This window comes from Eumetopias jubatus, unplaced genomic scaffold (assembly GCF_037043125.1).
Source record: "Eumetopias jubatus isolate StellerSeaLion01/CBP00866 unplaced genomic scaffold, mEumJub1_p1.0 scaffold_3, whole genome shotgun sequence".
NCBI lineage: Eukaryota > Metazoa > Chordata > Mammalia > Carnivora > Otariidae > Eumetopias > Eumetopias jubatus.
Window position 1 is genome coordinate 34,179,336 of NW_028274809.1, and position 20,727 is coordinate 34,200,062.

Here is a 20,727-nt window from a genome sequence, read left to right on the forward strand (position 1 = left end):
GCCCTATGGTTCTCCTCCAGTAACTTGCAGTTTCATTGCACTGAAATTCTAACATGCTCCGAGCTCTAGTTCTTACAAGCCCCACCTGATTTCTCCCGAGTCTTCAGTGTGGGCTGGAGGGGTGCTTCTTAGCTGCGTGCTAGAGTAACACGAACAGGGGCCCAGGTTCAAATCTCCCTTCTGCCACTTGTGAGCTCTGAGATTTGGGGGAAATTAACCTCTCTGGTTTAGTAACTCGGAAGTTACAAATCTGTAAAATGGGAATGCTTTTCTAGTTGCTTGGGAGGATTAGATAAAATGAAGCATTTGGTATATAGTAGGGGCTTGACAAATGTTAGTCTTAATCCTTTTTCTTTTTTTTTCCTTGTTTTCATCTCTCACTTTGAAGAGGCAGCGTGGTCTAACACAGTGGTTCTCAAGCCAAGCTGCATATTAGCATCACCTGGGAGAGTTTTGAACGGAAAGGAAGTCTTGGCCCCACCCTGCAGAGTCTGATTCGGTGAGCCTGGGGACAGCCCAGCATTAGCCTGTCTTTGTATTGTCATTATTGTTCTTAATAATCTCCAGATATTTCTGGTGTGGTGCCAAATGAGGCAGAAAGTGCTGGTCTCGCAAGGAGGGTAGGGTCGACCACTCATAAGTGACTTCCACACACTTCTCTGGGGCCCATTGCCTCAAGTGAGCTAGTTGTGAAAATTCAACCAATCAACATATATAAAAATTGCAGAACAGAGTGTCTGATGCATACTTATGTTTTCAAGGAGGTGAAGGAGGAGGCATGACAAGGGAAAGATCAGTCCTCAGGAATTCTGCCATTAAAGGGTGACCTGTAGGAGTTGTCCCAGGAGGCAGTGTAACGACATTGAACTTGGGGCTCCATGTCTTGCCAGACTGTGTCTTCCACCATCTGGTTTGTAGCTACATTAGATCAGATGGAGGGATTGATGGGCCCAGGGCAGAGTCAGGCTGCTGTTTGTGCTTGTTTGTGGTCGGCCCTCCCCCGCTCCTGCAGATAACCTGATGCCGGATGACCTTGCCTCTCTCCCATTGATTTTTCCCAGTAGTTAAGCTGCAAGTGATCAATGAGAGAAAGATCCACAGATAGGCGGTTTCCACAGCACCATTTCAAGAGGTGTTTGTTTCTCTGGCTTCAGGAGCCTCAGAGAGAACAGGGCTCTAGGTAGCTTATTTACCTTCTCTTTCCAAAAATGATGGTGAATCAATAGACCGAATTTTTCTCCATCTCCTTCTGCCTTTCTTTTTAAAAGAGTTCTCATTTGAATTCAACTGGAATTTGAGGTAGGAATAGTGAAGTTGCAAAAGGAAACTTAAAAAGCCGAACATAGTAATTTCCGAACTAAATGGAATAAAATTAAAATGAGGGCAGAAGTGTGGCTCCCATACTAAAATAATGCATTTTTTCATAAGTCTCACTTCATAAGTGAAATAAGAAAGCTCATTTACAACAGATCCAAGTCAACAGAGATTTGCTGGTTGATTGATAAAACATCACCAGAACCATCTTGAGTCTTAGCTCAAGGTAAAACATTTTCTGGTTTCTATAGTCTTACCACAATCACCCTAAGGTTATCTTATAATGCAGCCTACTGAACTACACCTCTGGAATTTCCCAAATACAATGCATTCTTGAGATACCATATATTTAAATAGTTGATAATGTTGTTAGCCTTATTTCACTATCTCAGGCAGTAACTTTAAAACTGCACTGCAAAAATTTGTAGCTCTTCTACTCCCCGCCCCCTCCCCACAACTTAACCACACTCAACGCCCTCACAGCCGTGGACTTCCTCAGTCTTTGGCTCAAGAAGTCTAAGCTTGGCTCTTCTGGTGCTTTACCAGGCTGTAGATTCTTTTTGGCTGCCATCATCAGGATGCTGAAAGCCAGTGCTCCCCCGAAGTACGCGCCTTGGCGTTTGAACCTGGCACTCCAACTCACGTTTGTAGCTTATCACTTTTCTAACCCTGCCTCAAAACTTTCTGTGGATTCTAAGAAAATATTCCATCCTCTGAAGCCTCTTTCTAAGGTAATGGTCTCTGCAGAGGAAGGGGAGGCCAGACCTTGCTCCTGGTGGGTGGAGAAGGTGAAGGGAATGGGCATAATCAGAAATCTCTCGCTTGTCTCCAGGGGGCAGGGGGTGGGGGGAGTACCATGTTTAACAATCTGTCCACCCCCACAAAGGATGTTTGAGCTATAGCTTTTTTTTTTTTAAGATTTTATGAAGTAATCTCTGCACCCAATGTGGGGCTCGAACTTATAACCCTGAGAACGAGAGTCACGCGCTCTACAAACTGAACCGGCCAGGTGCCCCGAGCTATAGCTTGATCATGCATTTGGTGTGTATGGTGTTTGATGATGCATCAGGTGACAACATTTACCACTTCCCTGTGGTCTCCACAAATATTTAAGAGCTGTCACGTGTGCTCAGCACTGGGCCGACACAGACATGGTATTGCCCGTCCCCCAACGAGCTTATGGCCATATGATATTCATGGTATTATGATTACTATCATCTCCTTGTCTTCTCCAGCCCCTCTGGCTCTTCCTTCTTAGCCTCCAAAGACCCCTTTCCCTCTGCCTGACCTTTCAGGACTGGTGCCCCAGGGTTCTAGCCTAGTCTTTTTTTTTAAATTAACTAATTAATTAATTAATTAATTTGACAGCGAGAGAGGGAGCACAAGCAGGGGGAGCAGGAGAGGGAGAAGCAGGCTCCTCACCGAGCAGGGAGCCCGATGTGGGGCTCGATCCCAGGACCCTGGGATCACGACCGGAGCTGAAGGCAGCCGCTTAGCCCACTGAGCCACCCCGGCGCCCTGATCGTAGTCTTTCTCTTCACATTTTCCCTTGGGTAACTGAATTCACACGGGGGCTTCAAATACCTCTTTAATCAGGTTACTTCCAATTTTGTATTTTTACACTGGACCCTTATAATCACGGGCTTGTATTTCTGACTGCTTTTTAGATATCTTCATTTGGTGGTCCCATAGGTATCATAGTCTCAAAATGTTCCAATCGTGTACTCCTCACTTTCCCCACAAACCTATCCTTCCCCCTTTCTTTTCTGTGCCAGTGAATGGCCCTCCCATTCACCCACCGGAGATCCATCGGTTCCTCCCGCACAACTTGAATCCCATCAGTTACAACCCCCCCTTGACTCTAACCACCTAGGTGCGGTTTAGGTCTGTCCCCTCCATTCCTTCTCCATTGCCACTGCTCTAGTTGAGACTTAGTATTTGTCTTCTAGAATCTAAATCATGGCCACATTGCTTCTGATCTCCTTGCTGCATACCTGCTGTGCATGGGGCAGATGGACTTGGGTTCGGATACACTGCCAATTTAATTCTACATATAGTATTCCCAGCAATTTTTAAATTTAAATCCTGCCATTTCACTTCCCTGTTAAAAATTTTCCAATGCCTTCTCTTTGCTTATTGGTCAAAGTCCAAATCCTTAGGATGACTACAGAGCATTTCCCAATCTGGTCCCCATCTACCCTTCCAGGTTAACCTCCAGCAATGTACCACCACAAAGCTAACATTCTGGCTTCCTTGAGCAATTTACCTGGTTGATACAATATCAAGTAAACCTGCTTTCTTGTTCCTTAGTGTCAAGTTCTTTTGTCTGGAATGTCTTCCCCCTCTTGCTCACCTGGAGAAAGCCCACTTAGTCATCTTTGAGACCCAGCTCTGTCTCTCTCAAACAGTCCCTAAATTCCCCAAACTAAGGGGGGCTTTTTTTCTTAGTGTTCCCAGAGGCCCCCAAGGGATGCTGCTATTATAATACTTTCCACGTTGTATAATTTATATTTTTCCCCTCCAGACTGCATTCTTTGAAGGCAGGTATCGATGTCTTATTTATTTTTTAATCTCCTAGTCCCCAGCACCTAGCATTCATAAATATTTGTTAAATGAATGAAAAATTGATGCTTGGATACAAAATAAAAGTGAAATAAATTTACTAAACTTTATCCTTGAAAGGTAAAAGTACCCCAAGAGAGCCTGCTTGGCGTGTCTTGCCCTGTGCCTTACAGAGGTGGGTGCAACTGGGCACTGGCTGTGAAGGTGGGGGAGGGGCCTACAGGTGGAGCCATTTCCATGATATTTGGAATCTTAAGGCTCCTTTTCTTGAACTGGAAAGGAATCTAGTAGGGTTTTACTTTATTTTTTTATTTTATCTTATTTTTTTAAGGATTTTATTTTTATTTATTTGTCAGAGAGAGAGAGCACAAAGCAGGGGGAGCGGCAGGCAGAGAGGGAGAAGCAGGCTCCCCACTGAGCAGGGAGCCTGATGTTGGACTTGATCCCAGGCCCCTGGAATCATGACCTGAGAGGAAGGCAGATGCTTAACGACTGAGCCACCCAGGCGTCCCAGGTTTTACTTTAAAAAAGATTTTTTTTTTACCTGCTTTCACTCATTTGCAATTTTTCCTAATCTTAACTACTTTAAGATCATCTAGTCCGCCTCAATAAAAACTAATAACTGCCACCAAATAAATTAAAGATGAGAAAACTAAAAATAAATGTAGAAACTAGAAGAAACTATTAATGAAGATCAAAGTAGGCTGTGTATCTAAATGAATTGCACTGACGGATTTGGGGGACGGGTTAATAAAGATGTTAATAGTAACTCCCCAGGAGCTTTCTGCAGCCTTGCAGAAGTGCAAAAGTAATGAGCCCAATCAGGGTTCACACATTAGCTCTGGCAAGCCAGGGCTGCCAGGGTCCCAGGATGGGGACTCCCCTCACATTACATTCCAAAAACATGTCCCCAAGCTCACAGACTCTAAAACCAAGTCTAGTTAGAAGGGCATAGTCATTTGGAAATGAACTTGGAGAGTTCATTTTTAGCTGCTCCCCACTCTAGGGCATTGTTTTATTACCATACTGTCATCATATTTGCTCTTCAGTAGCTGGAAAGTAAGGTGGATGCAGCTGTGAGCATCACCTTGAAATCCAACAGGTCTAGCTATTCTGGAGCACCCCCTTCCTGGCTAGGTGACCCTAGGCTTCCTGAGCATCAGTGTTCTCATCTGTAAAGTAGGGATGATAACACTGTCCCTATCTGATAGGGCTGCTGTGAATCAAAGTAAAATACTGTAGGTAAAGTGCCTAACTCAAGCTAGTGCTCAGTCGACAGGAGTTATTATTATCCAGAAATAAGGTGACTAATAACTTACATGTACTTTCTCGGCCAAGTGAGCAGAACAAGGATTATTAGAGACCTAAGACGGTGTGATTAGAAGTAGAATTGCACGTTTTCTAACTCCTGGTCACTGATTTCATTTAATAGATAGGTATTGGCTCGCTACTATGTGCAAGTTAGGGGACATGTATCAATTACTAGAAACCCTAGAAGTGGTCAAGGTTGCTCTGTAGAAATCTTTAGCACTGTTGCTACCATGCCAGGCTTGGGGTGAAATCAACAAAGATAACACTGATGTCTTCTGTGATTTAGTAGCTTTTATTGGCCACCCATTATGTAGCATGTAGACACTCTGCCAGGGAAGAGACCATGTCATAGTGGGCAGGCTTCTCACAGCATTTTAAGTGGGGCGGGGGGTGTACAGAATGGAGCCTTCATCAGAAGAGAGAGCCTTAACAGGTGCTCACACTGACTTGGGTAGAAATTGGAAAACTGAGGGTCTGCTCTTAGGGACAGTGAATTCAGGCAAAGTTTAGGCCCAAGCAAGCAAACAGAAGTCAGTTCTAGCACAGGGACATGTGCCTAACATCAAAGAATCGAGAATTCTAAGGGAGCTCAACATTAAATACAGGCATAACTTCGTGGGGCGCAGTCGGTTAAGCATCCGACTGGTTTTGGCACAGGTCACAATCTCATGGGGTGGTGAGATGGAGCTCCTTGCTCAGTGGGGAATCTGCTTGAAGATTCTCTCCCTCTGCCCCTCCCCCTGCTCTCTCTTTCTCTCTCAAATAAATAAATCTTAAAAAAAAAAAACAAAACAGGCACAACTTCAATTCTCACACACCTGCCTTGAGTCGGAACCCTGGCAAGTCACCGAACCACCGAATGAACTTCCATACTGGGCGAAACAACGGGAACTAACTTACTGTGTGCACCTACTAGAAGTTAGGCACCTTGGCAGATTAAGGTTCAATGATTTCATTTATTTCTCAGAACCACCCTGCAAAATGAGACTGAGGGATGCAGCATGGCTAATGCAAGGAGAACCAGGTTTGGCCAGGCGTTGACTCCTCTCCCAGCTAGGAAATGCCTCCGGGTGGACCTGAGAGGAAACCTGCTTCCTCATGCCTAACACCGCAGGCAGTAGCAAGAAGCAGCAATTATGTGTGTTCTGTGCCTGGGGCATGGAAACACTTAAAATGACAGGATTGCTCCCATTTTGCAGATTAGGGTACTTCCTCAAGTGCCCCAGGTAGTAAAAGGTGGAGCTTCGACTTGCCATTTTGTGCGGTGCTGATGTCCATAATTAAAACCTCTCTTATCCGTTGTTTTCCCTGTTGAGCCCACCGCATACCTCCCTCGGCTAACAGCTCGTGTGACACAGGGGATGCTGATGCAGATCTTACATCGTGCTCACAGCAAACACACAAAGACACACTCAGAACCCTTTGAGCCCAAAGCGTGGTAGCTCTTTGCCACCCCAGTAGGGACAAGGATCGTTTTAGATCGCAATCATCAGCTGTCCCATAGCGGTGTCAGACGAAGTGAAGCTCTCACACTGGATCTCAGGTCAAAAGAACATTCCGAGTCTAAGGTGAGATTGCTATAATGTAATGTCTGTATTCCACGCCCGTTATTTCTTGCTTCCACCTGGTGGTCAAGAGTTGAAAAAGCAGGCATCCTGAAGATGACTGGGCGTCAGCAGGATCCGTTTGCCTATGGTTTCTAGTACATCGGATTCTGGGTCCCTGCAGGGCTTTTAGTGCTGCTTTTCTGCCTTTTGATTTCCACTAAGTTCCTCCAGTGGAAAATCTTTCCATGTGCAGGGTTCTTTCCCGGGGCTGAAAGAACCAGGATAATCCCGGATGCTTCCCTGCAGCTGAGCTCATGTCACAAATCAGGCATGATTTTCAGCAGATATTTCTTTAAAAGTCTGCAGGCCTCTGTGGACTCTATTCCCTTCTCAATGGGAACAAGCATCAAAGAGACAGGAATAAAATGCTTTGCACGCACATCAGGAACTAATTGCCAATTTGGCAAATGCATTGACTAATGTCATGCACTGTTATTTCTAAATCCTCTCCTGTCCTTGACCCCCAGTATCTAGATGTAAACTTGGAACCATTAGTGGAGAAGGATAAAGTCTTCTGGTGCCTCAAATGGAATTGAGAGGGATTTAAACTCAGCGCTTTTGAGCGTAGTGAAATGAACCCAGCAGTACATTAATGCTAGGATTTGAGCTCACACAGCATGAGCGCTTTCAAAACCCGTGTTTAAGGAAGCAAACAGAGCCACGGCAGACCCTTTCATTGGAGCAAAAAGAGTTGGATGAAACAATCAATGACACATTACAAACCACAACTGGGCTGCAATCCTGTGGGCACACACACACAAAAAGTTTTTCTTTATCACAGGATCTTTGCATCTAATGAGATGGTGACTGGACAACCTCCAGAGGAATAAGGGCTCCGTTTACTTTCACTGAGAAACGTCTAAATATTTAGTTGGTGCTCCTAAAAGCCTTACATGATTCTGTAGCAAACTGGTCTCTAAGGTAGGATCGTATTAGCTCTATATTGCCATTGGAAAATCTATTTAAAGGGAATTCGGAAAAGAAAAGAAGGAAGATATTACCACTGAAAGTACAAATGTTGGCTTATTTTTTTTTTCTCTTTCAAAATTAACTCTTTTTTATGTCCTCCAAATACTTAGTTTAGGACCAATACCCTGCCAGTTAATATTTTCTCTTAATTGATTCTAAATGGTTCTCCACTTCTTATATATGCTTTATTCCTGTTGGTTTTAGTTGGATTCGAAGTGCTGGAGGCTCAAAAGGGGAGGGACTCCCGAGTGCATTTTTGGGGAGGGGGGAGGCAGGAGAGGAAGCTAAGAGGGCCAGGGAACTTTGTAAAATTGTCTATAGGGGTCCACCCTTTAAATTCACACTACTGTCTTGCATGAGCAGATTTTAGCCAAGACCAATATCCAGTCTGCTTTAAGCTTCTGGGATCCTCTCTGCCATAAACCTAGCACATCCCAGATATGGCATGAGCTGGGGCTTTAACCTTTTCAGGCTTTCTGTTAGTAGAATCCCCTCCAGCATGTTGCTCTTTATTATTGCTTCCTATGGACTCTTATTAAGGATCACCAAAACGCACGCCAACAGCCCCTCCTCCCCCAGAGGCCAGCACAGCCCCAGTTCACTGCCAGTTTGATTAATGTGTCTTGGCTAATTGTGTGAGAGATGGCAGGCCTTTAGCAAGTGTGACCAGTTTATTGTTCAGCCAATCACAGGCGCCTCAGTTAGCATGTGAAAAGGAGGTGTTTTGCCTGGGGAGGGTGAGTGTTCTGGCGGCTGAGTCAAAGGCAGAGCATTTTGGGGGGTCACAGAGCAACACCCACTTCTTTGAGGGGATGTTACTATGCTCTACTAAACCTGTAAACCTCGTACTCAAAGCACTTTTTCTCTCCTCCCTCTTTTTTCAAGATCTTTTTTTCCCATGGTGCAAGCAGGCAAGCCACTGGCTACCATGCAGATGGAGTTCACGTTCCAGGGTTTTTAATATTTCACTTTTATATTTCTGTTAGAGAATGATCCTGCTGAGAGTCTGGGAATCTGTGCTCGTCAGAACCCCCTTACTGACACTTGGATATATTGCTCTGAAAGCTATCCCAGGAGAAAAGATTAAACAAAAAAAAGCCTACTTTTCAAAGCCTACTTCTCAATCTGCCCACATCAAAATAAGACAACTGGCCCTTTGAAGTAGAGGACACAGAGTTCTCAGCCAGCTTGCTTAAAGTGGGGGGGGATGGGTGGGTAGGAGGAGGGAAGGAAGGAAGGAAGGAAGGAAGGAAGGAAGGAAGAGAAAAAGAAAGAGAGAAGGAAAGGAAGCCCAGTGTCTAAAATTGTATACCTCTTTTCCCTTGCCCAGATTTAATCAGGCACAAGAGTCTGAATTGATGGCTAGAAAACCTACAACCCTGCTCATCAGTGCCCCAAGAAAACAGGTAAATTGGCCAGAGAAACCTGTCCAGGTGGGTCAGCACCAGGTGTTTTTTTAAGCCTGTACAAACAGAAACTGTGTTCCCCTCATAGACATAGTCCAGACAAGGTCTGGGAAAGGGTAGAGTAGGCATTGATGGACATTGGATGGTTTTCCCAAGTTTTCAGCTCTCGTCTCCCTCAAATTAGTATATGGCTAAATTCAAAGTTTGGGAACTCTTACTACTACTGAATGAAAAGGAAAACAATGGAAGTCTCATCCAGAATGGTGTTACTATTCTCCTCTGTGATATTTTTCTGACTCCCATCCCCTCTTCTTTTCTCTTAATCCCTGGAGTTCAAACGTTGGGGAGCAGCAGCTCAGTGATGGGGGGTGGGCGGGGGGTGGTTCAAAGGGACTTCTCGATCGACATAAGGGGATGGTCCTAGAACACAGATGATGGCCCTTTTAAAACACAGTCCTTATGATTGAGTTATCAGTAGTACTGACCCCACGCTGAAGATTTATAGATCCAGAGTTAGACATCTTCCTTGTAGCTAAGGAAGAGTTACAATTCTCTTTCTTTCATAAGCTTAGCTTGGCCCACAGCTACACACTGCCCAAGCCCATGGAAGCGGGGCTCACAAATGATCATTCCCCCCCGCCCCCCCGCCGCAATAAGGAGAGCTGGTGAAAGAGTGTGGATGAATGAATACAAACCCAAGCTCTCAGACATTGAAGAATGTACCAGATCTGTCTGTGCAGACCCAATACATAATCTAGCACCTGGCAGATAGTAGGTGTTCAAAATGTTTTTTACTTATTTGAATTAAATTAAATCCCTACTAGAAAAACAATGCAGAATATGAACGCTATTGATGTTGGGCCTGGAGAATTCTCTTCATAAATAAAAAATTGCACATTACTTTGAAATGACAGCAAAATGAAAAATGCAACAAATTTCTCACTGTTTTATTGGAACCCAGTTTTCTTATTTAGTGCAGAATCTGGCAGGGAAGCCTTTTGACCAAGTTTCCATCATTATTGTTCTCACCAAGGCATTCCCTGTTAAGGATCACTGCTTATTCGCCTGAACCAACTTGAAACCCAAACGTTTGAAGTTTGGAGGAACAGCATATGCTCACCATAGCAGATTTGTATCAACACCATCCAAATTGTTTTCTACAGCCCATCTGTGACCCTAAACTTCTGCTTGCATCCATGGTAGGAAGCTGAGGGGTTCCATTTTCATCTGGAGAGGAAGGTGGGTAGGGAGAGGTATAGATGGGCAGGGTGGGAAAATAGAACCAGGTTCTCCTAGAGACCATGACAGCTGGAGATAAAACTATTACAGACTAGACCATGGTCTCTACAAGTGGCCTGTTCTTTTTTCTGTTTCAGACCAAAAGGAAAAGGTACTATTCCAAGCCTTGTGGCCAAAGTGGCATTTTTCTCAGGTGCTACACTCGAACAAAATAGTTAGAAATGGTAAATTATTTTAAATGACACTAAGGCCATTTAGCAATGCATATGATCTTTCATAAGGCAGCTGAAATGACTTTAGCTTGCTATTGGGTTTTCATAATCCTGGTGGGTTCAAGATGCCTGATCCCTATGTATAGCTGTTTGAGCAAAGGTATTATATGCGGGAGTAAAGAGGAAAAAAAAAAATCCCTGGCCTCTTATCTCTTTTGTTATCCTCTTTAATTGCCTTTTAAATCTTCCTACAATTTCTTGCTCTCATGAGACCCTTCTAGGATAATCTCATACCAAATTTAGTAATGACAACAATTTGGGGAAGGTCCATATTTAGTGATGGGTCAGTATGAGAACTAGAAAATCTGACTTCAGTCATAATCACCCCAATCTTGTCCTTATCTGTTCACATCTACCTCCCCTTTAATCCTGCCAGCAAGAGTCCAGCTTTGGTATGGCCATCACTTGCTCCCCCAGCCTCTGATACAGTCCTTCATCCTGTAGCTCCCTGCTTATCTCTTCTTCTGGCTCAACATCCTTGAAGTGACTACTAGGTAATCTGATCTCTCTGACATGGCCTTAGGACTATTTCTCAAAGACTTCCCCCATGGGCAACATGTCCAACACTTCCAAATCCATTCCCAGGAGCCAGTCTTGGAGGAACAAATGGGTGATGAGCATGACCAAGTGTTAGGTCCAGAGACAATGGATGGACTCTTCTGTAATCTAGAGACATCTTACTTGGCCTGTCCTAGGTCTAATGAGCCTGTACTTCCCCTCTGTTGTATCAGCTTTCTTTTTATATTTTATGAGGTACAATAACCAGCAAATAAAGTCAATAATAGTCATGGGGCTCAAAAGTCTTTTGAGCCATTTAATATTTGGAAATGGATTTGGAATCCACAGTTATAGTCATTCCAAATTCTTCTGCAGCTTTGCTATTGCTGTTGTACAGAGTTGGGGAACTGATCTAACCTCAACCATTCAGTGTCCTTCTCGTAAAAGGGTTAGCAGGGAATACACGAATCTAAAAATTCATCTAGACCTATCTTCACTGTTGAGTTAACAATAAAAGAAGGGCACCGTAACTGTGTGGCAAATGCCTTCACATTGCTAATTTTCAGAGCATTCAGAAGCTCAAGTAGATGTTACCTGGATTGTAGTTAGGTAGCTTGGAAACTCCAGGCCAGGTATCCTCTGTAGGGACTCCCAACACCTATACAAAGCCAAAGAAAGACAAAGAAAGCTGAGGCGGGAGACATGAAGGACAGATTGGGAGGAACAGGGAAGAATTCATTATACACACCACATTATGCTAGCTGATACACACATGAAAGAAACTTTAGCGTTTCCTACGTTTGTAGCTTCATGGACAAAACTGCAGTATATTCTTACAGTCCTGTGATGGTTAACTTTCTGTGCCAACTTGACTGGGAATAGAGATGCCCAGATAGCTGGTAAGATATTATTTTGGGGTGTGTCTATGGGGATGTTTCTGGAAGAGATTAGTATTTGAATCAGTAGACTGAGTAGAGAGATATGCCCTCTCCAGTGTGGGCAGGCATCACCCAATTGATTGAGGGCCCATATAGGACAAAAAGGTGGAAGAAGGGCAAATTCCCTGTCTCTCTTCTTCAGTTGGGACATCCATCTCCTGCCCTCAGACATTGGAGCTGCTGGTTCTCTGGCCTTCAGACTCTGGGACTTACACCAGCATCCCCTCAGGTCTCAGGCCTTTGGCCTCAGACTGAATTACACTGGTTCTCCGGCTTGCAGACAGCAGATCTCAGCCTCCATAATCACACGAGCCAATTCCCATAATAAATCTCCTCTTAGGTATCTCTATATATCCTACTGGTTCTGTTTCTCAGGAGGACCCAAATACAGATCCTGAGCCTGTGTCTTCACTAACTCACTTGTTATTCTGAGGCAGATCATATAGCCTTGCTTAAAGTCATAGTCTCATCACTAAATCTCTGTGGCATGGTCACCATATAACATGGTGCTATTTTGGGGGTCGGGGATACAAAGAGGTAGGGGTGACTGTCCCTCTGCCTTACATTAGATTAAATACACACACACACACACACACACACACACACACACACACACACACACACACAAGAACGTAGCCTGAATTATGCCTCAGCATGAGATTCAGCTGTTCCCCAATGTGCTCAAATTAAAAAGGATTCAAATTACTGACCTTTAGACAGTGGAATTTTAGCCAAAAATGATGCCAAACCTAACTCTAGTCCTTCCTACCAAATTCATCTCATCCTGTTTCTTTGGTGGCCCTGCAGCTTGGAAAATAGTATTTGGCTTTTAACTGGTGGACTGTAAAAGTAACAGCATCACTTGAGAGAGAGCTCACTTATACTGTGGATTACCAAATGGAAGCTCCAGTTTGTAATTAATATGAAAATAAAAGTCTTTTGGAGTACAAAGTCAAAACACTTCTGATCTAGAATGGTGCTTTTACTTCGAGTTCTTTTGTAGACATCATTTTACCATTCTTTTACTATAACCATAAAAGTCCAATGTCAGTTATATCTGGGAGCTAGAATAGCATGGTTTCTGTGAAATATTAGCGAAATACTAGTAGCTTTCACTACACCACTATACAATATAACTCTTCTTAGAAGCATCTCTCAACATAACTCTTTTTAGAAGTGTCTCTCATAGAAAGAATCTAATAACTGCAAAATGCTGGATATAGATGCCAGCCCAATTGTTATGGCAGGAAGTCAACTGCCCAACAATGACTAATAATAATCAATGAAGAATCCAGAATCTTTTTTTTTAAAGATTTTATTTATTTATTTGAGAGAGAGAGAGAGAGAGAGAGAGAAACAGCATGAGAGGGGAGAAGGTCAGAGGGAGAAGCAGGCTCCCCGCCGAGCCGGGAGCCCGATGCGGGACTCGATCCCGGGACTCCGGGATCATGACCTGAGCTGAAGGCAGTCGCTTAACCAACTGAGCCACCTAGGCACCCCAAGAATCCAGAATCTTAATGTCTACCAGCTTGCTGACTAGGACGCTGACTGAGGGGTACATTTTGTGGTGCCCGCTAAGATTGTCCTCAAACAAAAGACCCTGAAGTACTATTTTCTCTCATACAATAAAAAAATCATGCCACCCAGGAAAATTTTTCTTTGATCCATTCCCTAAACAAACTGAAAAGCTACTGAGAGGATTATAGGCTTTTCCTGTCAACCACCCTGAGCCTGAGGGAACACTAAGAATCCTGGGATCCATTTTGAAAAACCAACTGGACTAATTCGTCTTTTGTGGGAGAGGGCCAGAGGATAGGAAGCTGATTCTTCTTTTTCAACCTACTATCTTCTGTATTTGTACAGATGTGCACGTAAACAAGGGATTCACAGGCACCCATATGTCTTCTGGTGGCTGGCGAAGCACAGTGAAAATGTAGCAAAGGTAATAAAGAAAAAGCAACAAAGGAAATAAATAGCGACCACATCCATATGTTCTCTAAGGTGATAGTTACTAGAATTATTGGTTACTTTGTATTATGTTTAAATAAAGCCAACAAAATGGATACCAAACATTTTTAAATATTATACTGAAATCTTTAAGCTTGAGATTTTTAACGTTTAAATAAAAATCCAATATCCTTTATTTGGCAATTTGATGCTCAGTTTCTATCTGGAAGTTATTGAATTCATTTTCACTTGAGAAAATTACCAAATCTCCACTTCACTATCTGGGAAACTGAAAACCAAAAATTGTTGATCTACTCTCTCCCTGAAGGCTTTTAGAAGGCAGATAGTGAGTGCTATGTTTGAAATCACAGTGGGCTGCACAGGGCTGTTTTCTGCCTTTGTTGGAAAGGAAACCAAAGGCATTTTGATTAATGGATTTAAAGTCTGCATAGTTTATTTTATTCTGGTTTTAGAACTGCATCTGGGATTATTTGCTAAAAAACACTACAAGAATTAGATTTCTAAAAAATTGATCAGAAAGACGTGACAGTTATTCAGATGAAAACACAGACACACACACACACAGACACACACACACACACACACACACACACAGGCATTTTAGAAAGATGGTAAAATAAAGATTCAGGATTTCTCATTATGTCTTCATTCCTAAGAGTGAGATCTCAGGATAAATGTAAATAACAGTTATGGTTAAAGGTTGGGAGAGTAGAATGGACCCATTGCTTTCAAAGAGGCAATTCCTACATCAAATATCATAGAACCCAAAATAGCTTTCCTATTTTCATCTGTGTAGAACATGTTTAATGAAACACTAACTCAGGATTGGTCTGTAATGCTGAAGTTTCTACCCTGCTTGAACTGTAATAGTATAAAAGATAACACACCGCTGAATGTAGTGACGTGCTCTCACTTTGTCCTCAGAGTTTGGAACTGTGGTTGTGTTAACAAAACTGTGTTTCTGCCTCATAATTGTAAAGGAGTTCCAGAGAAGACGAATTTCCTCACCAACACAGAAAACCCCCACTCTGGCCATATCTCCCAAGAAACCCCTTATCAGAGGCTCTTAGCAAGAACGCTCCAGAAGCAAGCAAGCAAACTTGAAAGGGAGCAGGATCCAGGATAACAACAGTGTAGTTTAAAGCACTTTGACACACACTACAACATGGATGAACCTTTAAAATATAAGTGAAATAAGCCAGACACAGAGGAGAAATACTACAGAATTCCACTAATATGTGATACCAGGGATAGGCAAATTCATAGAGTCAGGGAGTTGATGAGAGCTTATCAGGGGCTGGAAGGAAGGAAGATGGGGAGTTCATATTTCATGGGTACAGAACTTCTGCTTCAGGTGATGAAAAAGTTTTGGAACTGGATGGTGGTGATGGTTGCACAACAAGGTGAATGTACTTAATGTAGCATATACTTGAAAATGGTTCGACAGTAAATTTTATGTATATTTTACCACAATGGAAAAAAATCACCAAAAAAAGTAAAATATACACATGACTGTAGTACGTGCAACATAAGCTACAAAGAGGAAGGAAAGAAGTACATCATGGCACAAAAGAGGCAGGGATAGGGGATCCCTGGGTGGCTCGGTCCGTTAACCATCTGCCTTCAGCACAGGGTCCTGGGATCGAGCCCTGCATCCGGCTCCCTGCTCCGCGGGAAGCCTGCTTCTCCCTCTCCCACTCCCCCGGCTTGTGCTTGCTCTCTCTCTCTCTCTCTCTCCCTGACACATAAATAAATAAAATCTTCAAATGAGGTAGGGATAGTGAGTCCAGAAAGGGAACCACACAGAAAAGCACGTTCACACCCTAGGGATGTGGTTTTGGAAGAGCATGATAAATAGTATGCTTCTCTCACACTGACACGGTAAGCCTTTGTTTAATCAGAGTTCTGTGGAAATTTAGTGTCTCATCTTCAGTTGACAAGGACCCAGGGCCAAATATATGATAGAGTTAGAGCTGAGGGTGGTGAGGCGGAGACGTGCTTGCGCAGTAACGGCAGAAATTGCCCTGGGAGGTTGAGAAAATTGTGACAGGGAGCAGGTGGATTCAGGGGCCGCTACGGGGCAACAGACGGTTTCCTGACCCCGCCTTCATTCCCAGGGTGTTTATACCTGTGGCAAATACCCCGGTTTCCGCAGCCTTAATACACAGCATAAAATCTCAAAACAGATGGACTACTTCATAGCCTCTAAAGCCAATTTGGTTCAAAGTTTGAAAAGTAGGTATTTCTTCTTCCTCAGAGGAATTCTCCTCTTACCTCCCAGATCTTCTCCAGCTGTTCAAGGATGTTGGAAACCCCAGGAAACAAAGGTTGACCCTGGAACATTTCAATAAAGATGCAGCCTGCGCCCCTAGCAAAGGAAACAAGAGTCAGCCCGACACGTTCAAGGAAACAATACATGTGAAAGTGAACCACTAGTATTTCTCCTCCCAGTAAATATTTGGGGGGGGTGTTAAATAGGGGCCACATGCTATTAAAAGTCTTGGGAAAGAAAAAAAGAAAAAGAAAAGAACAGCCTGCAGCTTTTAGTTAAAATGATATGCAACCAGCGTTTAGGAACACAGTAAAGATAGCAAACATTTCGGCTCATTCAAGTTCATTATCCATTTTATGAGAGAAGCGAAAGTACTGAACCTCCAAATTGAATGCTCTCTTTCACGGAATCTAAGATGCTATCATTCATTGTAAGAGGCACCCTTAGTGTAAATAATTTATTAAGAAGAAAAACTCCTGCAAGTTAAACCATGACACAATCAGAATGTTCCTTTTATAGCTATTGAAAGGGCTATTATAAATTTAATTAGACAGATTATTTTACCACATATCATACTTGTACATGCAACAAATGGAACATTAAGTGAAATAAATTGGTTTGGGTGCTCCCAAAACTTTTTTACATTAGCATTTGACTCAGACTCTTTGATGTCTGTTTTTATCCATGGGATCATCTTCTATATCAGGAGTTTGATGATGCAGCATTTCTTAAAATAATCCATAAGAAAACTAAGAGTCATCGGTCCTGGGTTCCTAAGCTGACCTTGTATTTACGTAGAGTTAACCTACTTTTGACTCCTGCTTTAAAGAATGTTACTAAACGTGTCTGATTCACTCCCTCTCCATAACCGTTTGGTTCCTAGTTAAAAAAGAAGAAAAAAAAGCTCTCCTGTCTGCAAGACTTTCTTCCAAGTCACTGACGACCATTCTGCAAACTTTGAGGCTGGCATTTGATGTTCACACATGTGCAATGGTACCTGCAGTCCCAACAGCAGCCTGGCTGATGGCCTTGTAAAATGCTACTGATTATAAGGTGTATCCTATTTAGCAGAGAGTGGGCATCTCAAAATGGGTGAAATATAAAATTTATTTCCTCTGTGGTCGAACTGGAGTGTAATTCCTGAGGGACAGTAAGAGGTAAGATTTATTTTGCTAATAATACATACATTTTTATTCATATAAGTCTTTTGAGAGATAAAAGTGGTCCAGGTGACGGATTACCCTCACGGTCCCACCCTTTCACTCCAAATTCTTTGCACTTAAAACACATAATTTTGCACACTCCCTTAATCATCCTGACATTTTCTTGTGTGGCATGATAAAGAAAGATAGTTAAGTAAAATACTTTATTATAGATGATCATATTATTAAAAATTTATTACCAAGTTCATTTTAAATACGGTCTTTAATATTATTCATATGTATTTATTACATATGATAACTTTTCATTTTTTCCATCAGATTGCAGACACATGCTATTTAATTTCACTTTAAATTGCTTGTGGAGGAGAAAGCAGATTTCTTGGTAAACAAGTTTAAGAATGTGTCTGGTTTGAGGATGGAATTTATATTAAAAAGAAAATTGAGGGGCGCCTGGGTGGCTCAGTCGGTTAAGCGTCTGCCTTCGGCTCAGGTCATGATCCCAGGGTCCTGGGACTGAGCCCCGCATCCGGCTCCCTGCTCTGCGGGGAGTCTGCTTCTCCCTCTCCCTCTGCCCCGCCCCCCCAACTCATGAGTGCTCTCTCTCCCTCTTAAATAAATAAATAAATAAAATCTTAAAAAAAAGAAAAAATGAAAATTGAAATATCATTGTATCTTATGTCAAAAAAGATAAAAACTGTTTTCATGACTATTTGGTTTGCATTTAAAATAACCGACTGGCTTAATTTTCAGAATTTTGCACATATGTAAATAAAAGATATCACATTATTGGCAATTTTTAAAAAGCCAATTTGGATACAGTGGCCACCATATTTACTTTTTAATTATTTTTCATGTGTTAGAGACATCTTGATATGTGATATAAGAATTTTGATCAGACAAATATAACTTAAGAATCTGGCGAATAGTATCTTGAGGTGAATTTTTAGAATTATTGCCATTGTAAATCTCCTCACTAGCTTGTATTTTAAAAATCCATTTTTTGTTTGTTTGTTTGTTTCTTGTCTTTAAAGCAACAGATATAAAAGGTAGGAGTTAAACAATATACGGAGGAGAATAAAAGTAATAGAAAACTGTCAAATGGTCAAAAACCATCCTGATTGCTAGCAATGGTCAATTATGAGATAAGCCAACTAGGAAATCGAGTTGGTGAATGCCATCAAATGGTCTCCACCCACTGCTTTCTCTGTATGTGCTTGAAAGGTCTCAAACCACTTCATTTTGAAATGAAAAAATGTGTGTGTGTGTAAAACATATATGTAATTGTATATTAACTGCTCTGAAATAGAAATGGACATGTGCTGGTTTTTGAAGACTTGAGCCAACCCTCCATTCAGTACCCTAACACCTACCAGAAACACCAGGGGCTCACAAGCCACCAGAAGGCCTGATGGTATATTTTAAACAAGGTTGAAAACCAAGGTCATTACCAGGTTTAAACCTGCAGTCCACTTTTTTCCTCTCTTCAAAAGGTTTTCATTGCTTGGGAAAAACTTGTTGCTTTTTCATAGTAGTGGCCTTAGGAAACCAAGAAGGAAGTCCCTTTGTGAGCAACTTCTCAGTGTCCTTTGTCTTCTACTCCCCTAGGACAGTGTACAGAATTATGTAAAATATTGGAGACATTCAGGCCATTATGCAAGTAGTACAAGGTGTTTGTGTTGCAGAACAATACGCTAATATTTGGTTGAAATTCTCCATTTGCATTTGTATGGTTGGTGCCTTAGAAAGAGACTTTCTTTTTAAGTTTCACCTAGGGGTAGATTAAAACCTTTCTCACCTAACAAATATAGAGTCTAAGGTTACTTGTTTATATTTTTAATATTTATATACACACACACACATATATATATATATATATATATATATATATATATATAGTCTGTGTGTGTCTGTGTATGCACACACACGTGGGTGCCCATGTGCTTACTTGGACACTTGCAAGACAAACAAAATTCCTAAATCAATTATATTTCAGTACCTGGAATACCCATAAGTACCATAAATATCAATGCATTGGTAAGAAAATAAATCCGTGCAATTTAAGTTTGAAAAACAAAAGAGGCTTTCTAGACGTAAGCTTTGTTCTTTAAAAACTATACAACTCGTCTTCTGATTTTTTTCATTTGTTCTTCAGAGCTATTGTATTTTTTAATTTGCTTTGTAAACAAGTTGAGTGGCTATTGTCTGTTTTGTCCACTCCCAGCCTAGCCTTAAGCAAACATTTAAAATATTGTAAACAGGGCGCCTGGGTGGCTCAGTTGGTTAAGCAACTGCCTTCGGCTCAGGTCATGATCCCGGAGTCCTGGGATGGAGTCCCACATTGGGCTCCCTGCTCGGCGGGGAGTCTGCTTCTCCCTCTGACCCTCCCCCCTCTTATGTGCACTCTCTCTCTCATTCTCTCTCTCAAATAAATAAATAAAATTTAAATAAATAAATAAATAAAATATTCTGAACATTTAGGTCCAGATAGGAAGCCAGCTCCGATTTCCTTCTACTCCTCTGCTTTGTTCTCAAATCTTCATCCTGTGGCTCTTCTTACCCCCTCTTCGTCCCCTTCCTATCTTTAGGCTGCTCAGAGGATTTCTGCTCTGTGGAGATACCCTTGGGGCAGACCGTGTAGATGAAGGGGAACTTCCTCTGCAGGGTAAAAAGACCCAATGGGGTCAACCAGTGAATCCTTCCTGAAAGGAGAGATGCACTGGGTCATTTTATTGCTCCAACTGTGGCTCTTCAGTCAAGTTAGAGGAAACAACTTATATGTTTTTTACTTCTTCTGGCTTTCTTCCTAACTTCTCCTCTATTCTGAGCATGAACAAATTCTTCCCTAAGAGAGTAAAAGATTCTTCAAATTCCTTAGGCAACCTCTGGGGAAATCAACCATCTCAGGAGTTTTAGGTTTTTCAGAGGTATAAAGAACATACAAAAATGTTGTTGGGAGAAATGGATCGGTATTTCATTTTTCACTGTTGAAATTAATTCAGAACAACATAACGTATGAGAGTGACATGACATTTCCATTTGCTTTTCCCTGGGCCACTCTTTATATTTGGAAGTTGCAGCAGGAAAAATCTGCAATCTCTCAGGCAGGAACAACTTTTCATAGTCCTAAAACCAGCAGCTGCCTGAAGTCAGTTTTGAATAGTACATGTCGTGTGCCAAAATAAATCCTTCTTTAAAACCCAGTTTACCC

The 20,727-nt window shown here is 42.2% G+C and overlaps 1 protein-coding gene across 3 annotated transcripts in view; it reads right to left on the bottom strand.

Annotated features, from left to right (window-relative positions):
• The window catches only part of CDK15 (cyclin dependent kinase 15), a 75,593-nt gene that overhangs the window by 20,065 nt on the left and 34,801 nt on the right, over positions 1-20,727 (bottom strand). For all 3 annotated transcript variants that reach the window (XM_028125448.1, XM_028125444.1, XM_028125438.1), the window contains exons 9-10: positions 16,359-16,452; positions 11,773-11,836 (exon numbers count right to left, since the gene is read on the bottom strand). In XM_028125448.1, coding sequence (XP_027981249.1) covers positions 11,773-11,836; positions 16,359-16,452 — 158 coding nt within the window. The remainder of the gene's footprint in view (positions 1-11,772; positions 11,837-16,358; positions 16,453-20,727) is intronic.